This window comes from Dendrobates tinctorius, unplaced genomic scaffold, assembly GCF_039654945.1.
Source record: "Dendrobates tinctorius isolate UK_male_01 unplaced genomic scaffold, ASM3965494v1 ptg000036l, whole genome shotgun sequence".
Taxonomy (NCBI): Eukaryota; Metazoa; Chordata; class Amphibia; order Anura; family Dendrobatidae; genus Dendrobates; species Dendrobates tinctorius.
Window position 1 is genome coordinate 20,568,377 of NW_027361704.1, and position 26,550 is coordinate 20,594,926.

The 26,550-nt window shown below is 43.0% G+C and overlaps 1 protein-coding gene across 1 annotated transcript in view; it reads right to left on the minus strand.

Annotated features, from left to right (window-relative positions):
• Positions 1-1,720: 1,720 nt before the first annotated feature.
• LOC141087857 (fibroblast growth factor 18-like) overlaps positions 1,721-26,550 on the minus strand; it is a 409,287-nt gene continuing 384,457 nt past the window's right edge. The window contains exons 3-4 of the mRNA XM_073573681.1: positions 3,131-3,237; positions 1,721-1,729 (exon numbers count right to left, since the gene is read on the minus strand). Of these exons, the coding sequence (XP_073429782.1) occupies positions 1,721-1,729; positions 3,131-3,237 (116 nt within the window). The remainder of the gene's footprint in view (positions 1,730-3,130; positions 3,238-26,550) is intronic.

Here is a 26,550-nt window from a genome sequence, read left to right on the forward strand (position 1 = left end):
CTTCAACCTGATCCCCATATGTCTCCAGCCTGCCCCCCAAATGTCTCCATCCTACCCCGCATATGCCTCGATTCTGTCCACTATATGTCTCCATCCTGCCCTCTCATATGTCTCCCCATATTGTGAATTTCAGTGCAAAAAAAAAAGTTTCTCCTTACCTGGCCACAGTCCAGTGGTGTCCTCTTCCTCAACCAACTGAGGTGAATATGTCCTGGTACATGACAGTGACTTCATATGCCGGCAACGTGAGTGCCAAAGTTAGCTGTTGGTCTCTGATTGGCTGGAAGCTCCTATTGCAGGGCAGGAAGTGAGTCCTGCATGGCAGTAGATGGCAACTGAATGTGAGTCCGAGGATGTACGTTCAGTTATTGAGCGAACAGCCAAATCCTGCCTCTGGGGCCCGATGAGGAAGGGGGACAGGAATAGGCCCCCCTCCTCACCGGGCCCCATACGCTAGCAAGGGCAGTAATGCCCTGATGGTGGCCCTGCTCATGTGATAACAAATATGTGTTGTGGTGTAGTGACCACTGTGTCCGCTAGGGGGCACTGTGTGGGTGTCCCAGGATGAATGGATAGCCTTGTCCAGAGTGGTAACAGGACCAGGGTGCTAAAGGATCGTTATGTATCTCAAGGTGGGTGGCCTTGGGATGGAGGCTTGCTTATATGGAGGCTTGCTTATGTGCTGATCAGCAGAGCTGATCTTTCGTTCCAATGTGTCAGGGAGAAGTCTCCAGGTAGCTGGTGAGACGGGCGGACCAGTTACCTACAAACCCTCCCAGGGGGTGTGTTTAAGAACGCTATTGTAAAGTGTGTATGAGTGGTTGAAGGACCTGTGATGAGGTCATAGCCATGTGACCCGGTGGGCATGGCTACGGACCATATAAGGTGGCCAGGGTAGGTCACATGGAGTGAATGCTGGGACCTGGTTGGTCCGTTTTGGAAGGTCACGTCTGAGAGAGATGGGGCTGTCTTCCTGACAGCAAGTGAACGCTGTGTTTAATGGCTGCACGTGCCTGATAGTTCCCTGGAGGGAATGGACGTCTGCAGTGTGGTGAAGCAGCCATGAGGTAAACCCAGAGAGGGGATATAACTGTGAGGCTAAGGGTATATGCACACACTGCGGATTGGGGTGCGGATTTGGCCGCACGGATTTTTTAAAATCTGCAGATAAATCTGCAGGTCAAAAGACCTGCGGTTTTACCTGCGGATTAGCCTGCGGTTTTGCACTAAGGTTTTTCATCTCCACAATGGAGGAGATGGCAAACCGCAGCGGAATCCGCAGAAAGAATTGACATATCAATTCTTTCTGCGGTTTAGAAACCGCAGGAAAACCGCGCGGAAAAATCTGCACCATCTGCACTGCGTTTTTTAATATCCATGGGATATTATGGTACTGTACACCGCAGCAAAAACTGCTGCGGATCCGCAGCGGCCAAATCTGCTGCGGAACTGCAGCAGAATCCGCAGCATGTGCACACACCCAAAGAGAGACTGTGTGCTGGACATGGCACAACCTGTGTGAGTGAAGCTCTGTCATGGACGCTATGCTGTTAATATGAACTTTATGCTGCTGGTCATGGTTTATGATGCCTAAATAAACCGCATGGACTGTGATTATTTTATGGAAAACCCGTGCTGGATGTGGTTATTTGGCTGCCAAGCGAGTGTCCCCTACCCGAATGACAGTGCTACCTTACAATGTATAGAATAGATAGGATGTTTAATAAACCTAAGAAAAAACACAAAATTGAGCTTGGTTTGAGTTGGTACACATGCAGCATATAAATGCATGTTCACATGGCCAAAAAGCATACAAAACCTACAAAAGACAAAATGAAAAAAACCCTGCTATAATTAAATAAGTAAAAAGCAAAAGTGCATTTAAATCATACAGAGTTCTTAGTAATACTGTATTTGATCAAACATAGCATAAAAGCCGTCGATGGTGGGACGGCTTTTATGCTATGTTTGATCAAATACAGTATTACTAAGAACTCTGTATGATTTAAATACACTTTTGCTTTTAACTTATTTAATTATAGCAGGGTTTTTTTCATTTTGTCTTTTGTAGGTTTTGTATGTTTAATAAACCTGTAGCAAAACACATTATTTATATTAGGAAAGGTAAGTTAGATCTTAGTGTTTCTGCCATTATACAGTGCTGCAATAAAGTTCAAAGGCTACAATGTTTTGTATCACAGAAGTGGTTATATTTAAAGGGAAAATTGAAATTCTAATTAGAAAAAGTGCACCAGTCTAAATTATATAGAAAAATGAAATGTAACTATAGCATACATGGCTTAATAAAAATATATAAAAAGTGAGTCCCCCAAAAAGAACGTTGATACACACCTCAGGCGTTGTGACAATAAAGAGAAGGCATATAATATGCTATAAATAATACACAATGGATGGACATAACAAGAAATTGCTGATTGGGTACACCAATTAGACCATGTGGCTGACTGAACAACGCAGCAGGTTGTTTACATGTACAAAAATACAAATAATGACGTAATAAAGGTACTAATATACAGATAAATTGAACTGTATTGCAAAGTACACTACACACAGGGATGCACTAGCCGTGCCAAACACTGGACATGAGCACGCCAGCATGAGGATACCAAAATTACAAGAGGTCGCAAGGAGAGAGAACAAGACTAGAGTGAACCATAGAATCAGTAGCACTAAAGTGCAACATCATATTGTGAATCAAACATGGAGAACATCCAATGAAAAATTCAACAATCATAATAAGGAAATAATAATGAACAAATATAAGATTTTTACAACAAAGGTATGCAGTTACATTATAGCGACTTTGTACATAAGATTAGTGTTGACAAAACGACTGACAGGTTCCCTTTCTTAATTGAAATATAATAATTTACAAAAATTCAAGTACTGTTAGAGTCTATCATTGTGGTTAGGATTCAAGGCTAGAGGATATGATTATGAATTATTCCAAGGATTGATAATACTGGTTACTCTTGGGTAATAAAACATTTTGCTGCTGCAATAATACTTTACTTATAGATTTATCAAGTATAATATATGTTTACACCATAGAAGAAGTTTGGGTCTGAACAAAGTTCAAGATAATATTATAAAAAAGTACAAAACTCACCTTTCCTATAAGCTTCCCTTTTCTATTCATACAAAGGTAAAAATCAGTTTCTTTTCCTTTTATCCGGACTTGACTTCCAAAAGTGTCAGTTTCCACTAGCAGCTGGGCTTGGAAAGAAAGAAAAATATTGATCAATTCACTTATAATATTATAGTGCATTGTAGGATCACAAGCCGAAACTTACGTTTAATGTCCTGTACATGACACTCAGTAAGAGTTTTCACCAGAAATTCTATTGAACTCTGCATTGCCCATAACAACATGTTTGGCGTCAGCCATGCGCTTTTTATGAACTTTGTTATATAAGATAAATACCATACTCGAGGGCTCACTCACATGAGCGTATACATCAGACGAGTGCTAGCCAATATTTTATCGGATAGCTCTCGGACCAATATTATTCTATGGCGCAGTGCTTAGCTGTGGGTTTCTCATGCAATTTGGCCTGAGTAAAAAAACACAGCATGCTGATCACACTCACCCATTCAAGTCTGTGGGTGCGTGGAAAACTTCAGACTGCACTTGGATGACTTCCGCAGACTCACAGAATGGAGAAGATGGAGAAATCTTGTTCTCCATCTTCTGATCACTTAGACTCCAAGATAATCGGATCACACTAAGCTGACACTTGGCTCAAACTATGTATTTACATAATCGATACACTTCTCTCACATGACAGAATCTACTCTCATGTGACCCTCTTTATTGTTGAGGTATAGCATTAGAAACATGGAAAAATAAGTAACAATACAATTAAATGCATTACACTGAAAAAAACAATGATCAGTTTAATGAACTATCTGCTGTCTCAAGAAGACCACCCATATCACATAACTAACTAGCCCACAGGTGTGGAATCTGTACAGTGCCTGAGGGCAGTAACCATGGGAGAGCTGCTGCTCAGTGATGCCTTGGCACTTTACAGAAAAATCATGCATCAGTCCCAATATGCTGACATGTTTGGGGTACGTTACACTCACTGTCTGTAGCTCCGCTATCTCCAGGCCTCAATCTTCAGTAGACACTATACATAACTCAGAGGTCACCCAGTTTCAACACACAGAAGTTTACTGGACAGTTCAAGTTCATCAGATTGTAAAATCGGGCAAAACACTTCTAATTTCTTTCTTCCTTAATATCCTTTCTTCCCAGACTATCCTTACACTCACTGATCATGTCAGCCCCAGAAATTCCCAGTCCAGTTCCAGAGTACACCCGAGACCCGTTACATTCCCTATGATATAGAAGGGTTAATGGTATGCCTTTATATCCCTTTAACTCCCTTTAATACTTCAATTGCCTTTTGCCTTTCATTGCTATGTTTTCTTATTCTTATGACACTGCAGTTTTGGCTGTCTCCTCTTCAAGGGAAATACGCTTCTTATCATGTATGTTCTCAATAATCAGCCACAACGTGTTCTGGGTACATTATAAACAATGTTTGACCCTGAAGTGATGGTGGGGGCCACATGAGCTCCATAGAGTTACATATTGTTGTAAATGGTATAAAAGATTGCCTTGTGTTTCATTACGTCAGATAAAGTGATTTGCCCACAGCCCGTGTGCAGTCTCTTTTGTCTCCAAGCGCTTGTAAATAAAGGGTGTAAAACTCCTAATTCGGCCTCACTGGTGATCTGGCAGAACTGACATAGGTCAGAACGAAAACAGCTACGACAGTTTGGCGCCCAACATTGGGGGTGGAAACCAGCCTATTCGGAATTCGTATGTGGGAGCTTCCTGTTAGGTTGAAACATGCAAAATCCAGCTGCAGCAGGTGAGGAGATTTTATTCTTACATTGATTTTGCATTTTGCAATCTCTCTCTGGATCTCAAAAGAACCCACATCACCAGTGAGCAGTGAGTATGTCCGTATGAAAGTTGATTAATAGAGTAATAAGATAATAATTGTCATCTGTATTATCTGTCAATCTGTTCTGGCAATATACTAATATACTAACTGGTTGTGTACTGGTGTACTGTGCAGCACAGAGCCTGGGATAGACTCCGTGCAGTGTTTATTTTGGATTGGCAGTAAACCATATGAGGCTGTATTTTGTATAGGGCTGTGGTTTTTGGTTGTTTTGGTTTTTGTTGTTCTTGTTGTTTAAGAAGTTGGCTTTGGTGTTCTCAGAGTGTCAGTGGATACTGCTGTAGTTTAAGGTGTTAATTCCAAAGTGCAAAATATGTATGTCTATGAGAACCTCTGAATGAGAGGAGAGATGAGTAATTGAGTATAAGGGATTTTTGTTATCTTCTCTTTGTAAAATCAAATGACCACTGAAAAGTGAAAGGAAAAAGAAAAATCCCTGAATGAGCACGTATGAATGAATCATCACACATCATTTTGTGTCAAGAGATTGTTACCTTTCTAGTTCTTGTGGGAGATCCCGGACAGATGCGTTATAAATATTTCAAATCTACATCTGAGACTGAATGAATTGAGTAATGATATAGCTCGTGTTATATGTGGCATTACATTGTAAAGTTTCCTGGATGCATTTGGCCAGAAAAGGGCAAGGCTCGGTTACTCACATTATACAGTTACCTGCTCTTATAGTGAAATCCCGTGATTTTGAGAGTTGCAGAGATTGATTTTGATTAAGGCTAAAAGAACTACTGCCTTCTGTTACTGTGTGAAGGACGCTACATTTCTAAAATTCTGATGGGAGGGGGGAATGAAATCGCTGCGCGATTGTTTGTGTTTCTCCTCTCCTCTCTGTTATCTCTGCTGAGTGTCTAACGGGAGGATTCACGGAGCTGCGCTCAAGATTCTCTGTGTTTCTGTCCTTGGCGTAAATACTTGCTAGGAGATTTGTGCATTTTAAAGCAACAGTACTTAATTGAAGTGGAATGAAATTTTGTAAGTTGAAGATGGAAGTTGAAAGTAAAATATGGTGCATAATTTAGAAGGAGATTGTAATTGATTGTTTGGTCATTAATGTGTTTGAACCTGCTTCTAGTTGTGTGATTGATTTTTATAGCAAATTGTGGATCAACAAAGGAGGTAGCCGACTGTATGGCTAATAAAGTAGGTTAGTGGCCTATCACACCTGGGCCTTCTTACTTTAGTCAGCGAGTTTTTTTGTTGTGGGTGAGAGGCGAGGGCAAGGAGCCTTCTGGATACACCTTGGCAGGCTCATTCTGACTTGCTATGTGTAGCCTGTAAGACAAAGGTCCCGGCACACAGAAGGCCATTTCAGAACAGAGGTGAGCTGTCTAAGTTGAAGCAGCCTTCCCACATTCCATGGAGCTGGACTGGAAGGAAAAAGGCCTTTTCCTATTCTAGCCAGCTGATCTGACGGGTGAGAGACAGAGAGCCTTCTCGTTACATCCTGTAGGTCTACCGGGTGAAAGGCAAGGAGCCTTCCCGCTACACCTTGGCAGGCTCTCTCTGACTTGCTATGTGTGGCCTGTAAGACAAAGGTCCAGGCACACAGAGGGGCATTTCAGAAGAAAGGTGAGCTGTCGGGAGAAAAGGTTGAAGCCATGGGCAACTTTTTCTGTGTACAGTCGGTGCCCCCAATGGGATCCAAGACAGCTATGCAAATAGTAAAAGATAGAGAAGAAAGGAAGCAGTGAAACAAGTGGGACCAATATTGAAAAGGCCAAAAATACCAGAGTGTGAATATTTAGATGTACAAAAAGGCACAGACAAGGGAAGAAAATAGCAAGTGAATAAATGATGTTTGAGAACATGCAGCAGTATGGAAGGTGTATTATGAATGTTTTGATTGACAAAGTTTAACCAGAGACCCAGACAAAACAGATGGACTTGTAAACACTGTGGTCAGACTCAGACAAACCCAGACTGAATAGCTACTTGTGTGACCTGTGCTACTGACCTAAGCGAGTTGTGCTAAATCCTGTCCAGACAAGATCATATGTAGTGACATAAGAAGCTGACATAATAGTGTGGTTAGTGGGTAGTGGGGACATTGACCTTTGAGGAGTAAGCTAACAGTAGACATCAGATGACCAACCACATCAGGACCTAGAAGGGCGACTAGAATAAGAAAGATGCAGGTGTATTTTCCCTGGAGCCCCTCTGATCAGCTAGCTTTGTTGAAGCAGTTGCCTGACCCTGAAAACCAACCATTCCCGTTTTACAGACACATAAAGGAAATACAGGAGACATATAAGTGTACCTGGGCAGACCTAGAGAGGTTGGTGAGTTTAAAGGCAGGTGACGCACTAGGACATATAATTAAGACACACACAGATGTGGCAAAGAATCAGGCTTGGGGAATGGATGATAAATCTGCACGGTCTGGGGAGACATACTGTGAGTCACTAAAACAGTGGGCTACAGTGGAACAAACAGAGCAGTCTGTACTCCTTGACTAATGTGACACAGCAAAAAGAAGAGAGGGTAGAGATGTACTTTGGATGGTTACAGCTGAAATGGGCAGACATGGGGTAGATCTGCATAAACCCACTTGATGTTAGAATACTAGTGAATGCATTCATTGATGGTATGAACAAAGACTTACGAGACGCAGTACAGCCAGCCAGACCTGAATGGAGATATGTAGATCCGAAAGACCTCCTTAAGGTAGCTAAAGGAGTTGAGCAAACAAGGACGATAAGACAACCTGTCATGTATGCTGGAGCACAAAGAAAACAGTGGAGACGTAATAGGGGACCTAGGGACCTAGAAACAGTGAGGTGCTGGAATTGTGGTGCTTACAAAAGTTATTGTTAGTGACAATACCCCTATGAATTTACTGTCATGATTAAATTGAAAAAAATAAATAAAAGAGGAACCACTCCTCCTTGTTTAAAGCAATACCCCTTGAGCCTAGCCAAATCAATGGCCCTGAGCAGGGGTATTAAAGAGCATGATAAGGCAGGGGTTCTGGTGCAAAGATCTTCCTCCTGCAACACCCCTTTGTATCCCATTATGAAAAAAGGACACAGAATGGTTCATGACTTAAGGGCTATTAATGATGTTACAGAGAGTATAACCTCAATTGTCCCTGACCCACACACATCTGTCACAGATCCCAGTGATGTCAACATGTTTCACAGTCACTGATTTAGCGGGTGCATTTTTCTCTGTTCCCCTGCACCCTGGCTGACAGTATCTTTTTCCTTTACTCATGAAGGTAAACAATATTGTTGGACAGTCCTCCCACAAAGAGGAAAGAAATCCCCTACCATCTAATCAGCAGCGATGGCAGGGATCCTTAAGTAGTGGCAATCACCTCATCCGCAGATTGTGCTGTTACAGTACGTGGATGACCTCTTGCTCTTCTGCCCGGACCAGAGGTCCTGCAGGGAAGCTACAGGTTTCTTGCTATGTTTTTTTTAGCAGAAAAGGGTTGCAAGGTCTCACGTGACAAATTACAGCATTGCAAACAAAAGGTGACATTTTTGGGACATTGTATTGCCGAAGGGACAAGACACCTGACTGAAGACAGGAAACAGGCAATTCAAAATCTCCCTTTACCCAGGTCACATCAGCATCTATGCACCTTCCTAGCTTTGATGACCTACTGCAGGCCTTGGATAAGGTCTGCTTCAAAAATGATGCAACCACTTTATGACTGTTTGCCATCAGACCCCTAATGATCTCACTCAAGAAGCAATTGATTCCTTCCACTCCCTAAAACTGCTCATCGTGTCAGCCCCAGCCGTAGGCATGCCAAACTATGACCAGCCATTTTTCTTGTTTTGCACAGAGCAGGGAGGACATGCTACCGCAGTACTGACGCAACAACATGGAGGGAAACAGAGACCAATAGCCTACTACTCAGCACATTAGACCCAGTGATCAGATGGTCACCTACGTGTGTCTGTGCGGTAGGAGCAGCTGCACTACTACTAGGAAAGGCATGTGAGATCACACTGATGCCTCCTATGACAATTTATTCCCCACATGTCATCCATTCCATACTCGTACAAGTTCAACCAAAACATCTGGCCAGACAGCTCCGACTTGAATGTGCTCTACTCAGAGGCGTAGCTAGGGTTTTGGTTCAGGGGGGCAAAACTTCTGAGTGGGCCCCTAACTAGTTAACTTTGAATACAACTCGGTGACGCACCCTAATAGTGGATGTAGGAGATGACAGCGCTGTTACTGAAAATAATCCCTATATAAACACCAATATTGATATTACCGCTATATGGTCAGTGGTAAATACCAGTCCTACAAAACATATAAGTGATTATTGCACAGTTATAGTTGGTGTCTTACCGCTGACGTTCTTTTTGATGGAATTGTTCACATTTCATGTCTTTTCCATCTGGCCCAGACCGACATGACAGCTCCTCCAGCCATGACTCTGCTACAGAGAATACAACAACGACATCTTTCACTTCTCATATTCCAGCCCCATCTCCATCTATCTCCAACCTGCACAAACCCCTCATCATACTGATACCCCAATGCTGAGCCGCTGCCGCCGTATGTGTCCCTATTACTGAACTTGATAGCCCAATGATGAGCCGCTGCTGACGCATGTGTCCCTATTACTGCACTTGATACCCCAATGCTGAGCTGCTGCTGCCGCATGTGTCCCTATTACTGCACTTGATACCCCAATGCTGAGCCGCTACTGCCGCATGTGTCCCTATTACTGCACTTGATACCCCAATACTGAGCAGCTGCTGCCGTATGTGTCCCTATTACTGCACCTGATACCCCCTATACACACACTGCTCTGCTTCGCACCCCCTATACACACACGGCTCCGCTCCATACACCTTGTACACACTCACCTCTGCTACGTACACGCTGTACACACTCGGCTCCGCTCCGTACACCTTGTACACACCTGGCTCCACTCCGTGCACTTGTACACATGTGGCTCTGCTCCGTACACCTTGTACACACGAGGCTCTGCTCCGTACACCCCGTACACACGCGGCTCTGCTCAGTACACGCTGTACACACGCGGCTCCGCTCCGTACACCTTGTACACACCTGGCTCCGCTCTGTACACCTTGTACACACACGGCTCTGCTCCGCACACCCCGTACACACGCGGCTCTGCTCCATACACCTCGTACACATACGGCTCCGCTCCGTACACCTTGAACACACGGCTCCGCTCCATTCACCCCTGTTATGAATGAGTCACCGTAGGAGGCAAAAACAGAAATACTAGCTATGTCCCGAAAACCAGAGAAGTTGGCAGCTATCAGATTGCAGACCCCTGAACCTAACAACAACAACTAGCAGTAGCCGTGGGGGGTTCCTACGGTGCCCTAGACCCCTCGATCAAAGCCGGAGAACTACATAGCCTAAAGACAGAAAGTGAAATCTAAACTGCCCCAGAGCAGACCCCAAAGCAATAGGCAGCCCCCAACATATAATGACGGTGAAGCAAGATGAAAAAACACTCACACAGATAGAAAGATAGGCTGAGCAAATGATGGGGCCCAAGCTAACTAAATAGGACAGGACAGGAAAGCTGCTGTCTGCAATCCGCCAAAACCCTCTCAAAAACAAGAGCCAACAGACTGATAGGGAAAAAAGCCCTGAAGACGCTAGGCTTCAAAAAGACTATATCAGTACTCAGGTATTATCTGAAGACAGAGCAAAAAGGAATTCAGCTCACCCAGCAGGGAAAGGCAGAAATCCAGAAAAACAAGGCAAAACAAAACCAAAACACAAATGAAAAAAGTAGAGCAGAAAAACTTAGCTTTTGAGGAGCAGAAATCAGACTGGTCTCCAAGAATCCCTCAGAGTAATCACCCGCAAGGCAGAAGGGCGTCGGCTGCCTTATATCCAGTCAGTAATCCCAGTCACCCAGTCTTCATCATTCTGCTCAGGTGCTTTGTAATCAGCCTCACTACCTTCCTTCATCAGAAGAGGGAGTTCATCAGGCCTCAATGGTGAAGGGGAAAATGAACTCACAACAGTACCTCCCCCTTGAGGAGGGGTCACCGAACCCTCATCCATGCCACCAGGGCGATCAGGGTGAGCCCGATGAAAGGCACGCACCAATCTTTTGGTATGAATATCAGAGGCAGAGACCCACGAATTATCCTCCTGACCATAACCCTTCCACTTAACCAAATACTGGAGTCTCCGTCTAGCCAGATGGGAATCCAGTATCCATCATCATTCTGCTCAGGTTCTTTGTAATCAGCCTCACTACCTTCCTTCACCAGAAGAGGGAGTTCATCAGACCTCAATGGTGAAGGGGAAAATGAACTCACAACACACCCCGCACACACACGGCTATGCTCCGTACACACATGGCTCTGCTCCGTACACCCCGTACACACATGGCTCTGCTCCGTCCACCCCGTACACACACGGCTCCACTCCATACACAAACGGCTCTGCTCACCCCATACACACGCCGCTCCGCTCCTCTTTACACCTCATACATGCATATCTCCGCTCCATACACCTTCTACACACACGGTTCCGCTCTGTACACCTTATATACACACGGCTCTGCTACATCCACCCTGTAAAACCCCTCCTGACCCCACACAGAAACTTATTTCACCTCATCCAGCACCATGACAACCAGCACAGCAGAGTCCTGCAGCCACTGATGCCCCTGATCATGTGACTCCGTCCCTCCTGTGACCTCATCACAGGTCCTGTGCGCACAGAATAGCCCAGGACGACATTGCTGGCTGTGAGGTGGGGGCCCACTGCTGGCATCGGGCCCCCCCAACTGCCCTTTCAGGGTCCATATCGGCTGGGCGGCAGAGTAAGGAGATCGATTCTCCCTGCTCTGCCGCAGACTGTAACTGTATGGGCGCGCTGTGCATGCCGATACAGTTACAGTAGCATAGCTCGGTGGGCCCCCTCAGAGCGCGGGGCCCGGGGCCACTGCCCCCTCTGCCCCCCTGGTAGTGACGCTACTGGCTCTACTAATTCCTGAGTATGTCACCCTCAAAAGATGTAACGTTCTGAATCCCGCCACCCTCCTGCCTGTGGATTCAGAAAAGGAGGAATTGGTGACCATATTAGCAAGTGAGGAAGAATACTTTGACATGACGCATGAACATGACTGCATAGAACTGATGAGTCAGGAGATAGTGGGTTTTGCACACGTTCATGAAAAACCTGTTCCTAATGCAGATTTGAGTTTTCTTTTTTGTAGACGGCTCCAGATACCACCACGATGGACGATCCTACACTGGATATGCAGTAGTATCCTCGCATGAGGTAATCCGAGCTGAACCACTCTCTCCTCACATGTCGGCACAGGAGGCAGAGTTGAAGGCACTCACTGAGGCGTGTAGAGCAGCTGCAGGTAAAGTCGCTAATCAGCCGGTAAGCCCATTAAGAATGCAGAGCTGGTGAAACAATTGATGGAGGCATTGATGTTACCAGTCCAGGTTGGCATTGTCAAGGTAAAAGCACACACAAAAGGTGACTCAGTGGAGGTAGAGGGCAACAGAAGGGCGGACGCGGCTGCTAAAGTAGCAGCAAGGCGGCCTAGGGAGCAGTGGATGGTGGCGGGGAGTCAGCGTATTCCATCCACACTGAAATCCCTCCAGCAAAAGGCTGCCCAAACAGAGAAGGTACACCGGGGGAACTGGGAGATGAACTGAACTCAAATGGAGTATGGCAGAATAAGGATAAATTGTGCCTACGGAAGTCCCTGTTCGCAATCATGGCGCAAGCAACACATGGCCCCACTCACGCCTCAAAAAGTCACATGTGTGCCATGGTTGATGCCTTCTGGATCGCTCCTGGTTTCAGTTACGCAGCCGCGAACCTTGTACAATCATGCCTCATCTGTGCACAGCACAACCCAGGTAAAACAGTAAAAGTCCCTAAGAAAGCGACACCTAGGCCTCTCTACCCGTTTCAGAGACTGCAGATTGACTACATACAGCTACCAAGGTAGGAGTGTATGCAAATGTCCCAGTATGTGTAGATCTCTTCTTTGGTTGGCCGGAAGCCTATTCGGTAAAATGTGCAAATGCTAAAACGACTGCAGACAAACTGATGAAAGTACTGATCTGCAGGTATGGTAAAAAAAGAAAATTTTTTCAGCTCACCCCAAAGAAGACAGCTATAAGTCCGATCGGTGCACGGAATGTGGAAACAGGATCCCTCTGCAGCAAAGCGTAATATGGAAAAAATTCCAGCATCCAGATCAGTAATTAGATTAAAAAATTTTTTATTCCTTTATTCCAAAATTTAAAAAAATCATAAGATTCTCCATCATGATAAGAGACGCATCAGGACGTGTAGTTGGACGCGTTTCGGACAAAAAACAGTCCTTATTCTAAGACAACACATAATACATCTGAACACATGCTTATAAAGGGAAACAAAGGAAGTCAAGGAACAATCAAGACTAAACATAGCCAGCTGATTAATAGGAGGTAGTAAGTCAAAATCACACTTACAAACCACTCAAAATCTCACTCCTAATATTCATACCCGTTGGAACTCTGCTTTGTAACAATAACATCCATTTTGCCTCTCGGCGTAATAATAAATCATTTAAATTTCCACCTACCCTTTTTGTCTGCACCTTCTCTATGGCATTAACCCTAAAGTTGCTGAGATCTCCTTTATGTATATGCAAAAAATGTCGAGAAGCAGCAGACAAACTGCGCGTGGTAGTGTGACCTACGTCATAAACGTGCTCGGAAATACGACGTCTCAAGGTGCGTGAAGTATTTCCCACATACTGAATATTACAATCCACGCATGTTATGACATAGATCACACCAGTAGAACCACAGTTCAAAAAAGATTTTATTTTAAATTCCTTTCCATTAACAGAAGATACTATTTTTTCTGTGTTCCACATAAACCTACATAGCCCACAGTTTTTCTGAGCACATTTAAAAGATCCACAAGTGGGTAACCAATTAGTTATACTTGCTGAACTGTCTGAAAAATATTTGTTAGCATGTCTATTGACACTAGTATGATCACTTGGAGATACCTTATTAGCAATAGTTTTATTCCTCCTTGAAACAAATCTAATCCCATCCTTCAGTATATTCTTTAATGTATCATCAACATACAAAATAGGGAGGAATTTTTTAATAATATGAACAATCCTGTAGTAGTCAGTACTAAAATTAGTTGAAAAAACAATAGGTGACCGACCCTCCACAGAATTTGGTGTTTTTCTGCTTTCCTTCTGCAAATAATCCTCTCTACTTTTTTCATCCGTTCTATGTTTAGCTTTCTGAATGTCTACCTTAGTATAACCCCTCTTTATAAAACGTTTACCAATGATCTCACATTGTTTATCGTATAAATTAGGCGTGGTACATGTTCTTTTTGCTCTTACAAACTTCCCTGTAGGTATATTAGCTATAACATGCCGTGGATGGCAGCTAGATGCGTGTAACAGTGAATTGCCTGCCGTAGGTTTTCTAAAAATATCACAATCAATCTTTCTTTCTTCCAAATTTGCCGACAAAAGAATATCCAAAAACGAAATTGTCTTGGCATCAAATTGATATGTGAAACGTATATTGCATGGATTATTATTAATATAGAACATGAAATTCTCAATATTAAATACATCACCATCCCACACAATTATAACATCATCAATAAATCTCAGAAAAAGAAAAATATCAGAAGAAAAAGGATTTTTTTCAGAAAAAATATACTCCTCCTCCCACCAGGCCATAAAAATATTAGCAAGAGACGTTTTTTTTTTGCAGAAGATGTGGAACGTGAAAAAACTTCCAATATCAATGATGAATATGTTGATAAAGTTCCTGAGGAATTTAAGCCTACTTCTTTCCAGGAGCAAGTTACCCTAAAGAATTTGAGGGACTTGTCTGAATCTGGTTCTAGGTTAATGTATTTAACTGATGTTAATTTTTCCTCTAGAGTTTCTAATCCTAGATATTATCCTGAGCAGTCAAAATTGCAAGTTATGGATGATTTTCAATTTCTTGTTGAGGATGAACTTATGAAAATCTATAATGCTAATCAGAATGGTCGTTCTAACATTTCTCGTACTGAGAAACAGGCACTTGATTTGTTATCTGCTAATGTCAATATCGTGGTAAGAAATTCTGACAAGGGGGGATCTGTGACCATATTAGATACTGGGCTGTATGAAAGAGAGGTGAGGGCTATGCTTTTTAATAGTGAGGTATACAAGGGAATTAATTATAACCCTACAGATAACATCAGAATGGAATTACAGGAATTGTTACATAGGGGTTTTAGTTTGGGAATTATTAATCAAAAACAATGTGAATTTTTCTGTCCTTTATATCCCAGAGTTCCTTTGTTACATGCACTTCCAAAAGTTCATAAGGAGGTTTTTCCACCTTTGTTTCATCCTATCATTTCGGGCATAGGATCTCTTAATGAAAATTTGTCAGAATGGTTGGATGCAAGATTAAAACCTCTAGCCACTATTTCACCTAGCTATGTGCAGGATTCCAAGCATGTTCTTAGTATTTTTTCTCAGGTGGAATGGCGAAGTTCCTTTTGTTGGCTCACTTGTGATGTACAAAGTTTGTACACTTCCATCCCACACGATTTGGCTATTTTGGCTCTTACTACTTATTTACAGAAATACAGTAATTTTTCAGAAGATTTACAGATGTATTTGATTGAAGTGACTTATTTTTTGTTAAAAAACAATTTTTTTTCTTTTTTGGATGATCTTTATTTACAGGTGCAAGGCTGTTCCATGGGTTCCAAGTTTTCACCGTCTCTTGCTAATATTTTTATGGCCTGGTGGGAGGAGGAGTATATTTTTTCTGAAAAAAATCCTTTTTCTTCTATTTTTCTTTTTCTGAGATTTATTGATGATGTTATAATTGTGTGGGATGGTGATGTATTTAATATTGAGAATTTCATGTTCTATATTAATAATAATCCATGCAATATACGTTTCACATATCAATTTGATGCCAAGACAATTTCGTTTTTGGATATTCTTTTGTCGGCAAATTTGGAAGAAAGAAAGATTGATTGTGATATTTTTAGAAAACCTACGGCAGGTAATTCACTGTTACACGCATCTAGCTGCCATCCACGGCATGTTATAGCCAATATACCTACAGGGGAGTTTGTAAGAGCAAAAAGAACATGTACCACGCCTAATTTATACGATAAACAATGTGAGATCATTGGTAAACGTTTTATAAAGAGGGGTTATACTAAGGTAGACATTCAGAAAGCTAAACATAGAACGGATGAAAAAAGTAGAGAGGATTATTTGCAGAAGGAAAGCAGAAAAACACCAAATTCTGTGGAGGGTCGGTCACCTATTGTTTTTTCAACTAATTTTAGTACTGACTACTACAGGATTGTTCATATTATTAAAAAATTCCTCCCTATTTTGTATGTTGATGATACATTAAAGAATATACTGAAGGATGGGATTAGATTTGTTTCAAGGAGGAATAAAACTATTGCTAATAAGGTATCTCCAAGTGATCATACTAGTGCCAATAGACATGCTAATAAATTTTTTTCAGACAGTTCAGCAAGTATAACTAATTGGTTACCCACTTGTGGATCTTTTAAATGTGCTCAGAAAAACTGTGGGCTATGTAGGTTTATGTGGAACACAGAAAAAATAGTATCTTCTGTTAATGGAAAGGAATTTAAAATAAAATCTTTTTTGAACTGTGGTTCTACTGGTGTGATCTATGTCATAACATGCGTGGATTGTAATATTCAGTATGTGGGAAATACTTCACGCACCTTGAGACGTCGTATTTCCGAGCACGTTTATGACGTAGGTCTCACTACCACACGCAGTTTGTCTGCTGCTTCTCGACATTTTTTGCATATAGATAAAGGAGATCTCAGCAACTTTAGGGTTAATGCCATAGAGAAGGTGCAGACAAAAAGGGTAGGTGGAAATTTAAATGATTTATTATTACGCCGAGAGGCAAAATGGATGTTATTGTTACAAAGCAGAGTTCCAACGGGTATGAACATTAGGAGTGAGATTTTGAGTGGTTTGTAAGTGTGATTTTGACTTACTACCTCCTATTAATCAGCTGGCTATGTTTAGTCTTGATTGTTCCTTGACTTCCTTTGTTTCCCTTTATAAGCATGTGTTCAGATGTATTATGTGTTGTCTTAGAATAAGGACTGTTTTTTGTCTGAAACGCGTCCAACTACACGTCCTGATGCGTCTCTTATCATGATGGAGAATCTTATAATTTTTTTAAATTTTGGAATAAAGGAATAAAAAATTTTTTAATCTAATTACTGATCTGGATGCTGGAATTTTTTCCATATTATGATCTGCAGGTATGGTATTGTTCATTATTTCTCCCAGAAACCGTAAAAACCGATAGGGGCACACACTTCATGGGAGAAATAATGAGGGAAGTCATGCAGGCCCTGGTTGTACAGCAAGCATTTCATACACCATATAGACCACAAGGTAGTGGGAAAGTGTAAAGACTAAATGGGACACTTAAACTGAAAATTCAAAAGGCTATGGCAGACACAGGAAAGAGCTGGGTAGAGTGCTTGTCTCTTGCACTCTTTTCAGTCAGACACACTCCAAATAGAAACACAGGCTTGTCTCTGTTTGAAGTCCTGTTTGGTAGTGCACCAAAGACTGGTCTGTACTTCCCACAGGTGCTACAAATGCAACACGGTTCTAGAACAGCCTATGTCCAGGCCTTGCAGAAAAGACTTAATGAGGTGCATAAACGTGTTTTCATCCATTCCAGATCCTAATGCCAGTGCAGATGTGCATCAGCTGAATCCAGGTGATTGGTTGGTTATACGCAGACGCGTGAGAAAGAACCTGGACCCATGATTTGACGGCCCCTTGCAAATCCAGCTGACCACATCCACCTCAGTAAAACTTGAGGTAAAGTCCACCTGGATCCACGCCAGTCACTGCAAGAAGGTCCTTTCAACAGCAGAATGATTGTTCTCCTAATCACCTTTCTGGCAGTGGCAGGGTTACTGCACTCTACAGAGACACAGGACAAACTCTTAAATGCTGACTGGGACAACAAACTTATCCGGCATCATGCTCTTCTCATAAAGGACATGGAAGGACAGAAACCGAAAGACTGTTGGATCTGTACACACAGCCCAGTATCTGCAAGGACTATGCCGTCCTTAGCCTTACCTCTGGAGCCATGGAAGGTATTAACCCCACACTGCATACACAATGAGACTTGGACTCAATAAAGGTTTTGGGGAAAAGATGTGCCCCGTGATATACAGTCATATGTAAAAGTTTGGGCACCCCTATTAATGTTAACCTTTTTTCTTTATAACAATTTTGGTTTTTGCAACAGCTATTTCAGTTTTATATATCTAATAACTGATGGACTTATATTTCTGGATTCAAATGAGGTTTATTGTACTAACAGAAAATGTGCAATCTGCATTTAAACAAAATTTGACTGGTGCAAAAGTATGGGCACCCTTATCATTTTCTTGATTTGAACACTCCTAACTACTTTTTACTGACTTCCTGAAGCACTAAATTGGTTTTGTAACCTCATTGAGCTTTGAACTTCATAGCCAGGTGTATCAAATCATGAGAAAAGGTATTTAAAGTGGCCACTTGCAAGTAGTTCTCCTATTTGATTCTCCTATGAAGAGTGGCATCATGGGCTCCTCAAAACAACTCTCAAATGATCTGAAAACAAAGATTATTCAACATAGCTTTTCAGGGGAAGGATACAAAAAGTTGTCTCAGAGATTTAACCTGTCAGTTTCCACTGTGAGGAACATAGTAAGGAAATGGAAGAACACAGGTACAGTTCTTGTTAAGCCCAGAAGTGGCAGGCCAAGAAAAATATCAGAAAGGCAGAGAAGAAGAATGGTGAGAACAGTCAAGGACAATCCACAGACCACCTCCAAAGACCTGCAGCATCATCTTGCTGCAGATGGTGTCACTGTGCATCGGTCAACAATACAGCGCATGCATAATGCCTTTTTGTATGACCAAACAACTCAATCTTTGTTTCATCAGTCCACAGGACCTTCTTCCAAAATGTAACTGGCTTGTCCCAATGTGCTTTTGCATACCTCAGGCGACTCTGTTTGTGGCGTGCTTGCAGAAACGGCTTCTTTCGCATCACTCTCCGATACAGCTTCTCCTTGTGCAAAGTGCACTGTATTGTTGACCGATGACTGTTGACTGTTCTCACCATTCTTCTTCTCTGCCTTTCTGATATTTTTCTTGGCCTGCCACTTCTGGGCTTAACAAGAACTGTACCTGTGTTCTTCCATTTCCTTACTATGTTCCTCACAGTGGAAACTGACAGGTTAAATCTCTGAGACAACTTTTTGTATCCTTCCCCTGAAAAGCTATGTTGAATAATCTTTGTTTTCAGATCATTTGAGAGTTGTTTTGAGGAGCCCATGATGCCACTCTTCATAGGAGAATCAAATAGGAGAACTACTTGCAAGTGGCCACTTTAAATACCTTTTCTCATGATTTGATACACCTGGCTATGAAGATCAAAGCTCAATGAGGTTACAAAACCAATTTAGTGCTTCAGGAAGTCAGTAAAAAGTAGTTAGAAGTGTTCAAATCAAGAAAATGATAAGGGTGCCCATACTTTTGCACCAGTCAAATTTTGTTTAAATGCAGATTGCACATTTTCTGTTTGTACAATAAACCTCATTTGAATCCAGAAATATAACTGAGTTCATCAGTTATTAGATATATGAAACTGAAATACCTGTTGCAAAAACCAAAATTGTTATAAAGAAAAAAGGTTAACATTAATAGGGGTGCCCAAACTTTTACATATGACTGTATCTGTCTCATTGGCAATAATCGGATGGGCCGCTAATCCCTGGTTTCAGTTTAATATAACGCGGCCTAAGGTACAAATGTGAAGGAGGAATGTGTCAAATAATTGGTCCCACCTGTTGTAATTATATCGACCTTGCTGGCAATCTCCAGATCAGGGCCAGTATAGACAAAATTGGTGAACTTAGAGACCAATGGTTAAAACAACACAGTGCAAACAGAGACTCCTGGTGAGGTAACACATTCTTTTTTTTAAATCCAGCAAACTGGTTTAATGGCGTAGCAGGATGGATTTTTGGCATTGTACAGACTTGTATGCAAATTTAGTTGTTTTGCTTATTGTTTTATGTAGCTATAAAAGTGCTAATATATGTATTACTTAAGCTACTGAATAATGTATGCATAAAAAAAGAATCTAAGGCTGAACCTTCTGTAGTGTATCATAGACCCCAGATAGCCATTGCTGATGGGGAAAGTGAGTGTCCACACTGAGGGTGGATGGGCGAAGCAGGTAGGAGGCCACCATATGGGTACTAGACCCATGAGACAGTAGCTCCTTTGTGGACATCAGCTGACCCTGTGGCAAAGGTTATACCATGTACAAAAGGGGGAAATTGATATAGAAGGGTTAATGGTATGCCTTTATATCCCTTTAACTCCCTTTAATACTTCAATTGCCTTTTGCCTTTCATTGCTATGTTTTCTTATTCTTAGGACACTGCAATTTTGGCTGTCTCCTCTTCAAGGGAAATACGCTTCTTATCATGTATGTTCTCAATAGTCAGCCACAACGTGTTCTGGGTACATCATAAACATTGTTTGACCCTGAAGTGATGGTGGGGGCCACATGAGCTCCATAGAATTACATATTGTTGTAAATGGTATAAAAGATTGCCTTGTGTTTCATTAGTCAGATAAAGTGATTTGCCCACGTGCCATGAGCAGTCTCTTTTGTCTCCAAGCGCTTGTAAATGAAGGGCGTAACAGTCCTAATTCGGCCTCACTGGTGATCTGGCAGGCCTGACGTTGGTCAGAGCGAAAACAGCTACGACACCTATATGCAGGTCCAATCCACATCCATCTTCCTGTGTACGCAAGGGGATGACATGCTCTTCATAGCACCATTTTCAAGCCTTTGGCTCCGGACATTGCAGGAATGTTCGCAGGGATTGTATAAGGCTTCGTGCTGACCAGAACATTAAGTTCTCACTTTTGCCGTCAGCCCATTGCACCTTGAACTTAATCCCGTCACCTCATTAAATGAATTCCCTATCCGAAAGCAGTCTCTTTTTACTGGGACTTCCCCCTCTCACTATGGGCTAATCCTCAACTTGAACTATATCTGCTCCCACAGTCTGTAGCTGGGCTGATCCCGCTACACTAACATTATGCATTACATTTCTATACACTTAGAATGCTTATCACACTCTCTTACCCTATACTTATTCTGTAGTGTACAATACCTTATTTACTGAATCTTAACCTATGTCTTATTCTATACTTTATACATTACTATATCGCAATTTATATAAAAAGATGTATAACACTATTCATACATTGCAGACTTTTCCTATAGGATATATTATGATGGCTCTGTTAGTCTTGATATATACTGTTCATTTTTAGGTACCCGTATTTTTCGCTTTATAAGACGCACCTGATTATAAGACGCACCTAGGTTTTAGAGGAGGAAAATAAGAAAAAAAATATTTTGAGTCAAATAATGTGCAAAAACCTTTAATTAAATAACAAAATATTATTTTAACATAGTAGACTCAACAGCAGTCAACAGCAGCATTGTGGGTAACATGTAAGAACAGTCCCATGGTACTGTAAGTAACAGCAAAAACCATGTTCTGGCAATTGGGGAGAAACGTTAATTGTCAGACAGCACAATCTTCTAGTCAGAGAATCCCAGGAATTCCTCATCACTGCTGTCAGAGTCTAGGAAGCTCAGGTCCTCACAATCATTGGTTTCACTTTCTTCACTGTCCTCATATAGCGCACCATCTTCGGTGCCATCTAAGGCATTGCTAATCCCACATTTTTTGAATGAATGTATAACTGTTTCATCCTTCACTGATTGCCATGATGTTTTCACCCACTCACAAACTTGAGTGATACTGGGCCTCTTCATGCGTCCAGTTGGTGTCAGGTCATGATTGCCAGCAGCCATCCATTTATTCCACTCTTCTCGCATGTAGACTTTAAACGGCTTGTTTATAGAAACATCGAGAGGTTGTAGCTGGCTGGTAAGCCCCCCTGGAATTACCGCGAGATGGGTCTTCACTTCTTTAAACACTTTTTTTGTGTTTTCACTAATATGTGCTCTGAACTGGTCTAGCACTAACAGGGATGTTTTTTTCAGAAGCCCTCCAGGACGTTTCGACCACACTTTGTCAACCCACAATCTCATTCCGTTCTCGTCCATCCATCCTTTCTCGTGAACGTGCACAACAACTCCTCGTGGGATAGCTTCTTTGGGCATGTTCTTTCTTTTAAAGATTAACATTGGTGGCAGTTTCGTGCCATCGGCACAGCAGGACAACACAACTGTGTAGTGGTTTTTTTTCGTGTCCTGCAGTTTTTACCGTGATGGTTTTGGCACCCTTTGCATCAACAGTCCTGTTGGATGGCACGTCAAAGGTTAGAGGGACTTCATCCATATTCCCAATCTGGCCTAATTCATAACCATGTTTCTTTCTGCTGTCAATTACAAACTTGTGGAATGACAGAATCTTGGCTTCATATTCTTGTGGCATTTTTTGGGCAATTCTAGTTTTGGTGCGCATAGCAAGGCCACATCTCTTCATGAATCTGAAACACCATGCTGGTGATCCAGTGAAGTCATTGATGCCTTTCTCAGCAGCAATCCGCTTGGCTTCGAATAGGATCATTTTTGTTGAGACAGAAAGGCCATTATTTCTGTGGCGTATGATCCACTCTTTTACGTCCACGTCTAACTCTGGCCACTTTGCACCACGCCTACGTAGACCAGATCTGCTTTTTCCTGCTTTTTGCAGCTCATCCTCCTGCTTCCTCCACTCTCTTATCATTTTTTCAGTTGGAGGCGGTCCAAAATGTCTCTCCGCTGCTCTGTTCCCATGCTCTTTAGCGTATTTTACAACCTCCAGTTTAAAGGGAATTTTGTATGCAAGCCTTTTCTGCTTTGACATGCTTGAAATATGCAGCAGCCAACTGTACGGTATTTTTCTGCAACAAAATACAGTATTGAAACAACTGTCAGCTCTGTCATTCATAGTTATGGGGCAACTGAGAGCATGAATGAATACGGTACTCTTGCTGTAGAAAAGACATGGGCCGCACATCCAAAAATACGGTAACAAGTTGATCTAGTGGTGTTAAGCAAAATGTACTGTATTCATCTGAACAAGAAGTTTTTAGTTTACGGTAACATTATGATCAGACATATAAAGCCTACTGCCAAGTGACGGTGAATGTGTCCATAGCTTTAAATACAGTAACCATAAAGCTGTGGAGTAATGTGCCGACCACCACAACGACAACGAGCAGATGGGTACCTGGTGCCCTACAGTACCCATGCTGCAAGGCAAGGGGTTCCGCCTATTTTTGCTCACTAAGGCCGGATCACACATGCGAGTTAAACAGCCGAGTCTCGCATGGTAATACCCGGCGCTGGCGCGGGGACTCAAGAGCGGGGCGTGCGGCTGCATAGCAATACATGGAGCTGCACGTCCCACTCCTGAGTCCCGGCGGCAGCGCCGGGTATTACCATGCGAGACTCGTCCGTTTAACTCGCATGTGTGATCCCAGCCTAAGAAGTTCGCCGTCATGTGCTAGCGGCTTCATACAGTCTAATCAGAATGTTAAACTAAGAACCTCATGTTTAGTTTCATTTTGCCTAGTGTCATTAGATCAAGTTATGATTTTAGATGTGTGGCCCATGTCTTTTTCTACACCTATGATGAATGAAAAACATTGTTATGGGAGATGTGTTGGGACGCACTGTTATGGGAGATCTGTGGTGATGCACTCCTATGAGGGATCTGTGAGACACTGTTATGGGAGATCTGTGGAGACACACTGTTATGGGAGATCTGTGGTGACGCACTGTTATGGGGATCTGTGGATGACGCACTGTTATGGGGGATCTGTGGTGACGCACTGTTATGGGGATCTGTGGTGATGCACTGTTATGGGAGATCTGTGGTGATGCACTGTTATGGGAGATCTGTGGAGACACACTGTTATGGGAGATCTGTGGTGACGCACTGTTATGGGGATCTGTGGATGACGCACTGTTATGGGGGATCTGTGGTGACGCACTGTTATGGGGATCTGTGGATGACGCACTGTTATGGGAGATCTGTGGAGACACTGTTATGGGAGATCTGTGGTGACGCACTGTTATGGGAGATGTGTGGAGACACAGTTATGGGGTATCTGTGGTGACACACTGTTATGGGAGATGTGTGGAGACACACTGTTATGGGAGATGTGTGGATGACGCACTGTTATGGGGATCAGTGGATGATGCACTGTTATGGGAGATGTGTGGAGACACACTGTTATGGGGGTATCTGTGGATGACGCACTGTTATGGGAGATCTGTGGTGACACACTGTTATGGGGGATCTGTGGTGACACACTGTTATGGGGGATCTGTGGTGACACACTGTTATGGGGGATCTGTGGTGACACACTGTTATGGGAGATGTGTGGAGACACACTGTTATGGGAGATGTGTGGATGACGCACTGTTATGGGGATCAGTGGATGATGCACTGTTATGGGAGATCAGTGGATGATGCACTGTTATGGGAGATCTGTGGTGATGCACTGTTATGGGAGATCTGTGGAGACACACTGTTATGGGAGATCTGTGGTGACGCATTGTTATGGGGGTCTGTGGATGACGCACTGTTATGGGGATCTGTGACGCACTGTTATGGGAGATCTGTGGAGACACACTGTTATGGGGATCTGTGGTGACGCCCTGGTTTGGGGATCTGTGGATGACGTACTGTTATGGGGATCTCTGGATGACACACTGTTATGGGGATCTGTGAATCACAGTACAATGTGTGTAGTAGTGACTACCACCCCCCCTCATCATTAGGAATACACCCATGTACTGTATACATGGGTGTATTCTGAAAGATGAGGAAGGTGGTAGTCACAGTTGCAATAAACACTTTGGGCACTATCCCTAATATGGCTACAACCCCCATCATCCATCAGAATACACCCATTGATACGGTATGAAGGATGATGGGGGTTGTGTTTCCCATCAATGTGTCCACTGCCTCACCTCTCCCAAGGATCTCAGAATAATGTGAGGTAAAATGAAAGTGCTACACTATACATTTTGCAGGGATAGATACCTGATTGGTGGAGGCAGCCCAGCAACAGATCCCTCCACCAATCAATATCCATCCCTGCAAACGAGGAGGAGGAGAAACATGCTTCTCTCCCTCCTCTGCCTTAGGTATCTGTGTGCAGCGGAGCCTCCTGATCCTTCTGCCAGCTTTTAGCCACAGCGCATGCGCAGATCGAGTTCAGTGACCGAGCTCCATCTGCGCATGTGCCGGGTCGGCGGCCATTTTCTTGTAGTCCTGCAGACACAGGCTGTGATACCGGTATTCCATCGGAAACCGGAAACTCACAGCCTGTTCCCGGAACTGTCATGGCGCCGACCAGCACTATCCCGCCCGCGTAACCGCCGGTTAACCCGCAGCGATACCCCCAGCTCCTGGCCTGCTGCATTGCCCACCCGGAGACCCTGAGATGTACCAGGCTGCTCAGCAGCCGCTGCGGCCATCGCTAACGCCGCCATCACTACCGCAGCCGCCACTGCCACGGCAAAAGTAAGTTTTTCCCCCCGATTTTTTCACTATACGATTGTAAGACGCACCCCCATTTCCCCCACAATTTGGGGGAAACAAAAGTGCGTCTTACAATCCGAAAAATACGGTATATGTTATATGGCTCATTTGTTTCCCTGCGTCTGTGCGCCCCTTTTCTTTGCAAATTGTCTCTTCAGAGAGGAAGAGGACTAGAACTCTTGTGCCACCTATTGGAAGTAGCAATCCTAAAAGTCAATGTCAACCCTTTAACGAGCCTTGTCCCATGACTTAGGATAAGAAGTCATGCACTTGTGCAGTTAAGTTGTACTTCATGGTACATGTTTTTCCCCACCTGTGTTGTTCACGGTTTTCAATAAAATTGTAATTTTTTAATAATATTCTACGGACTCATTGGTTGTTTTTTAGGTATTGACAAGTAACCTGTAGAGGTCACTAGCCCATACACAAATTGAGGGGGGAAGGGGTTGTAACAGCGTGTCCCTCCACTGGCTTGTGTTCCTGGACTGTAATGTAATCAGGCCTAGGTCCACTTCACTTGTACTGCATCTAGTGGTGGATTCTGTCTTTGTTCCCCACTGCAGGGGGCATCTTCAACACACAAACCTGTAGACAGACTGCAGACAGGGTTTCTGGAACATTCTTAATCCTAGGAGCTATGTTTAAGGGGGTGGGTGTTAGTATCTCTGCCCAACAAGGGGGCTGACCCCAGGAGTGGTAGGACAATAAGCCACATGTTGAGTTAGTTGATGCTGTGTGCTTTGAAGGACAAGGATCTGCAACTGTGGCTGAATCCTGGTATCATGTATGGAGATTGGAGATCATTTTGCCACATGGAATTGTGATGTCTCACCACCTTACTGGATTTGAGGACTCAATCTAAAAACTGTTGTTGTGTGGTGAC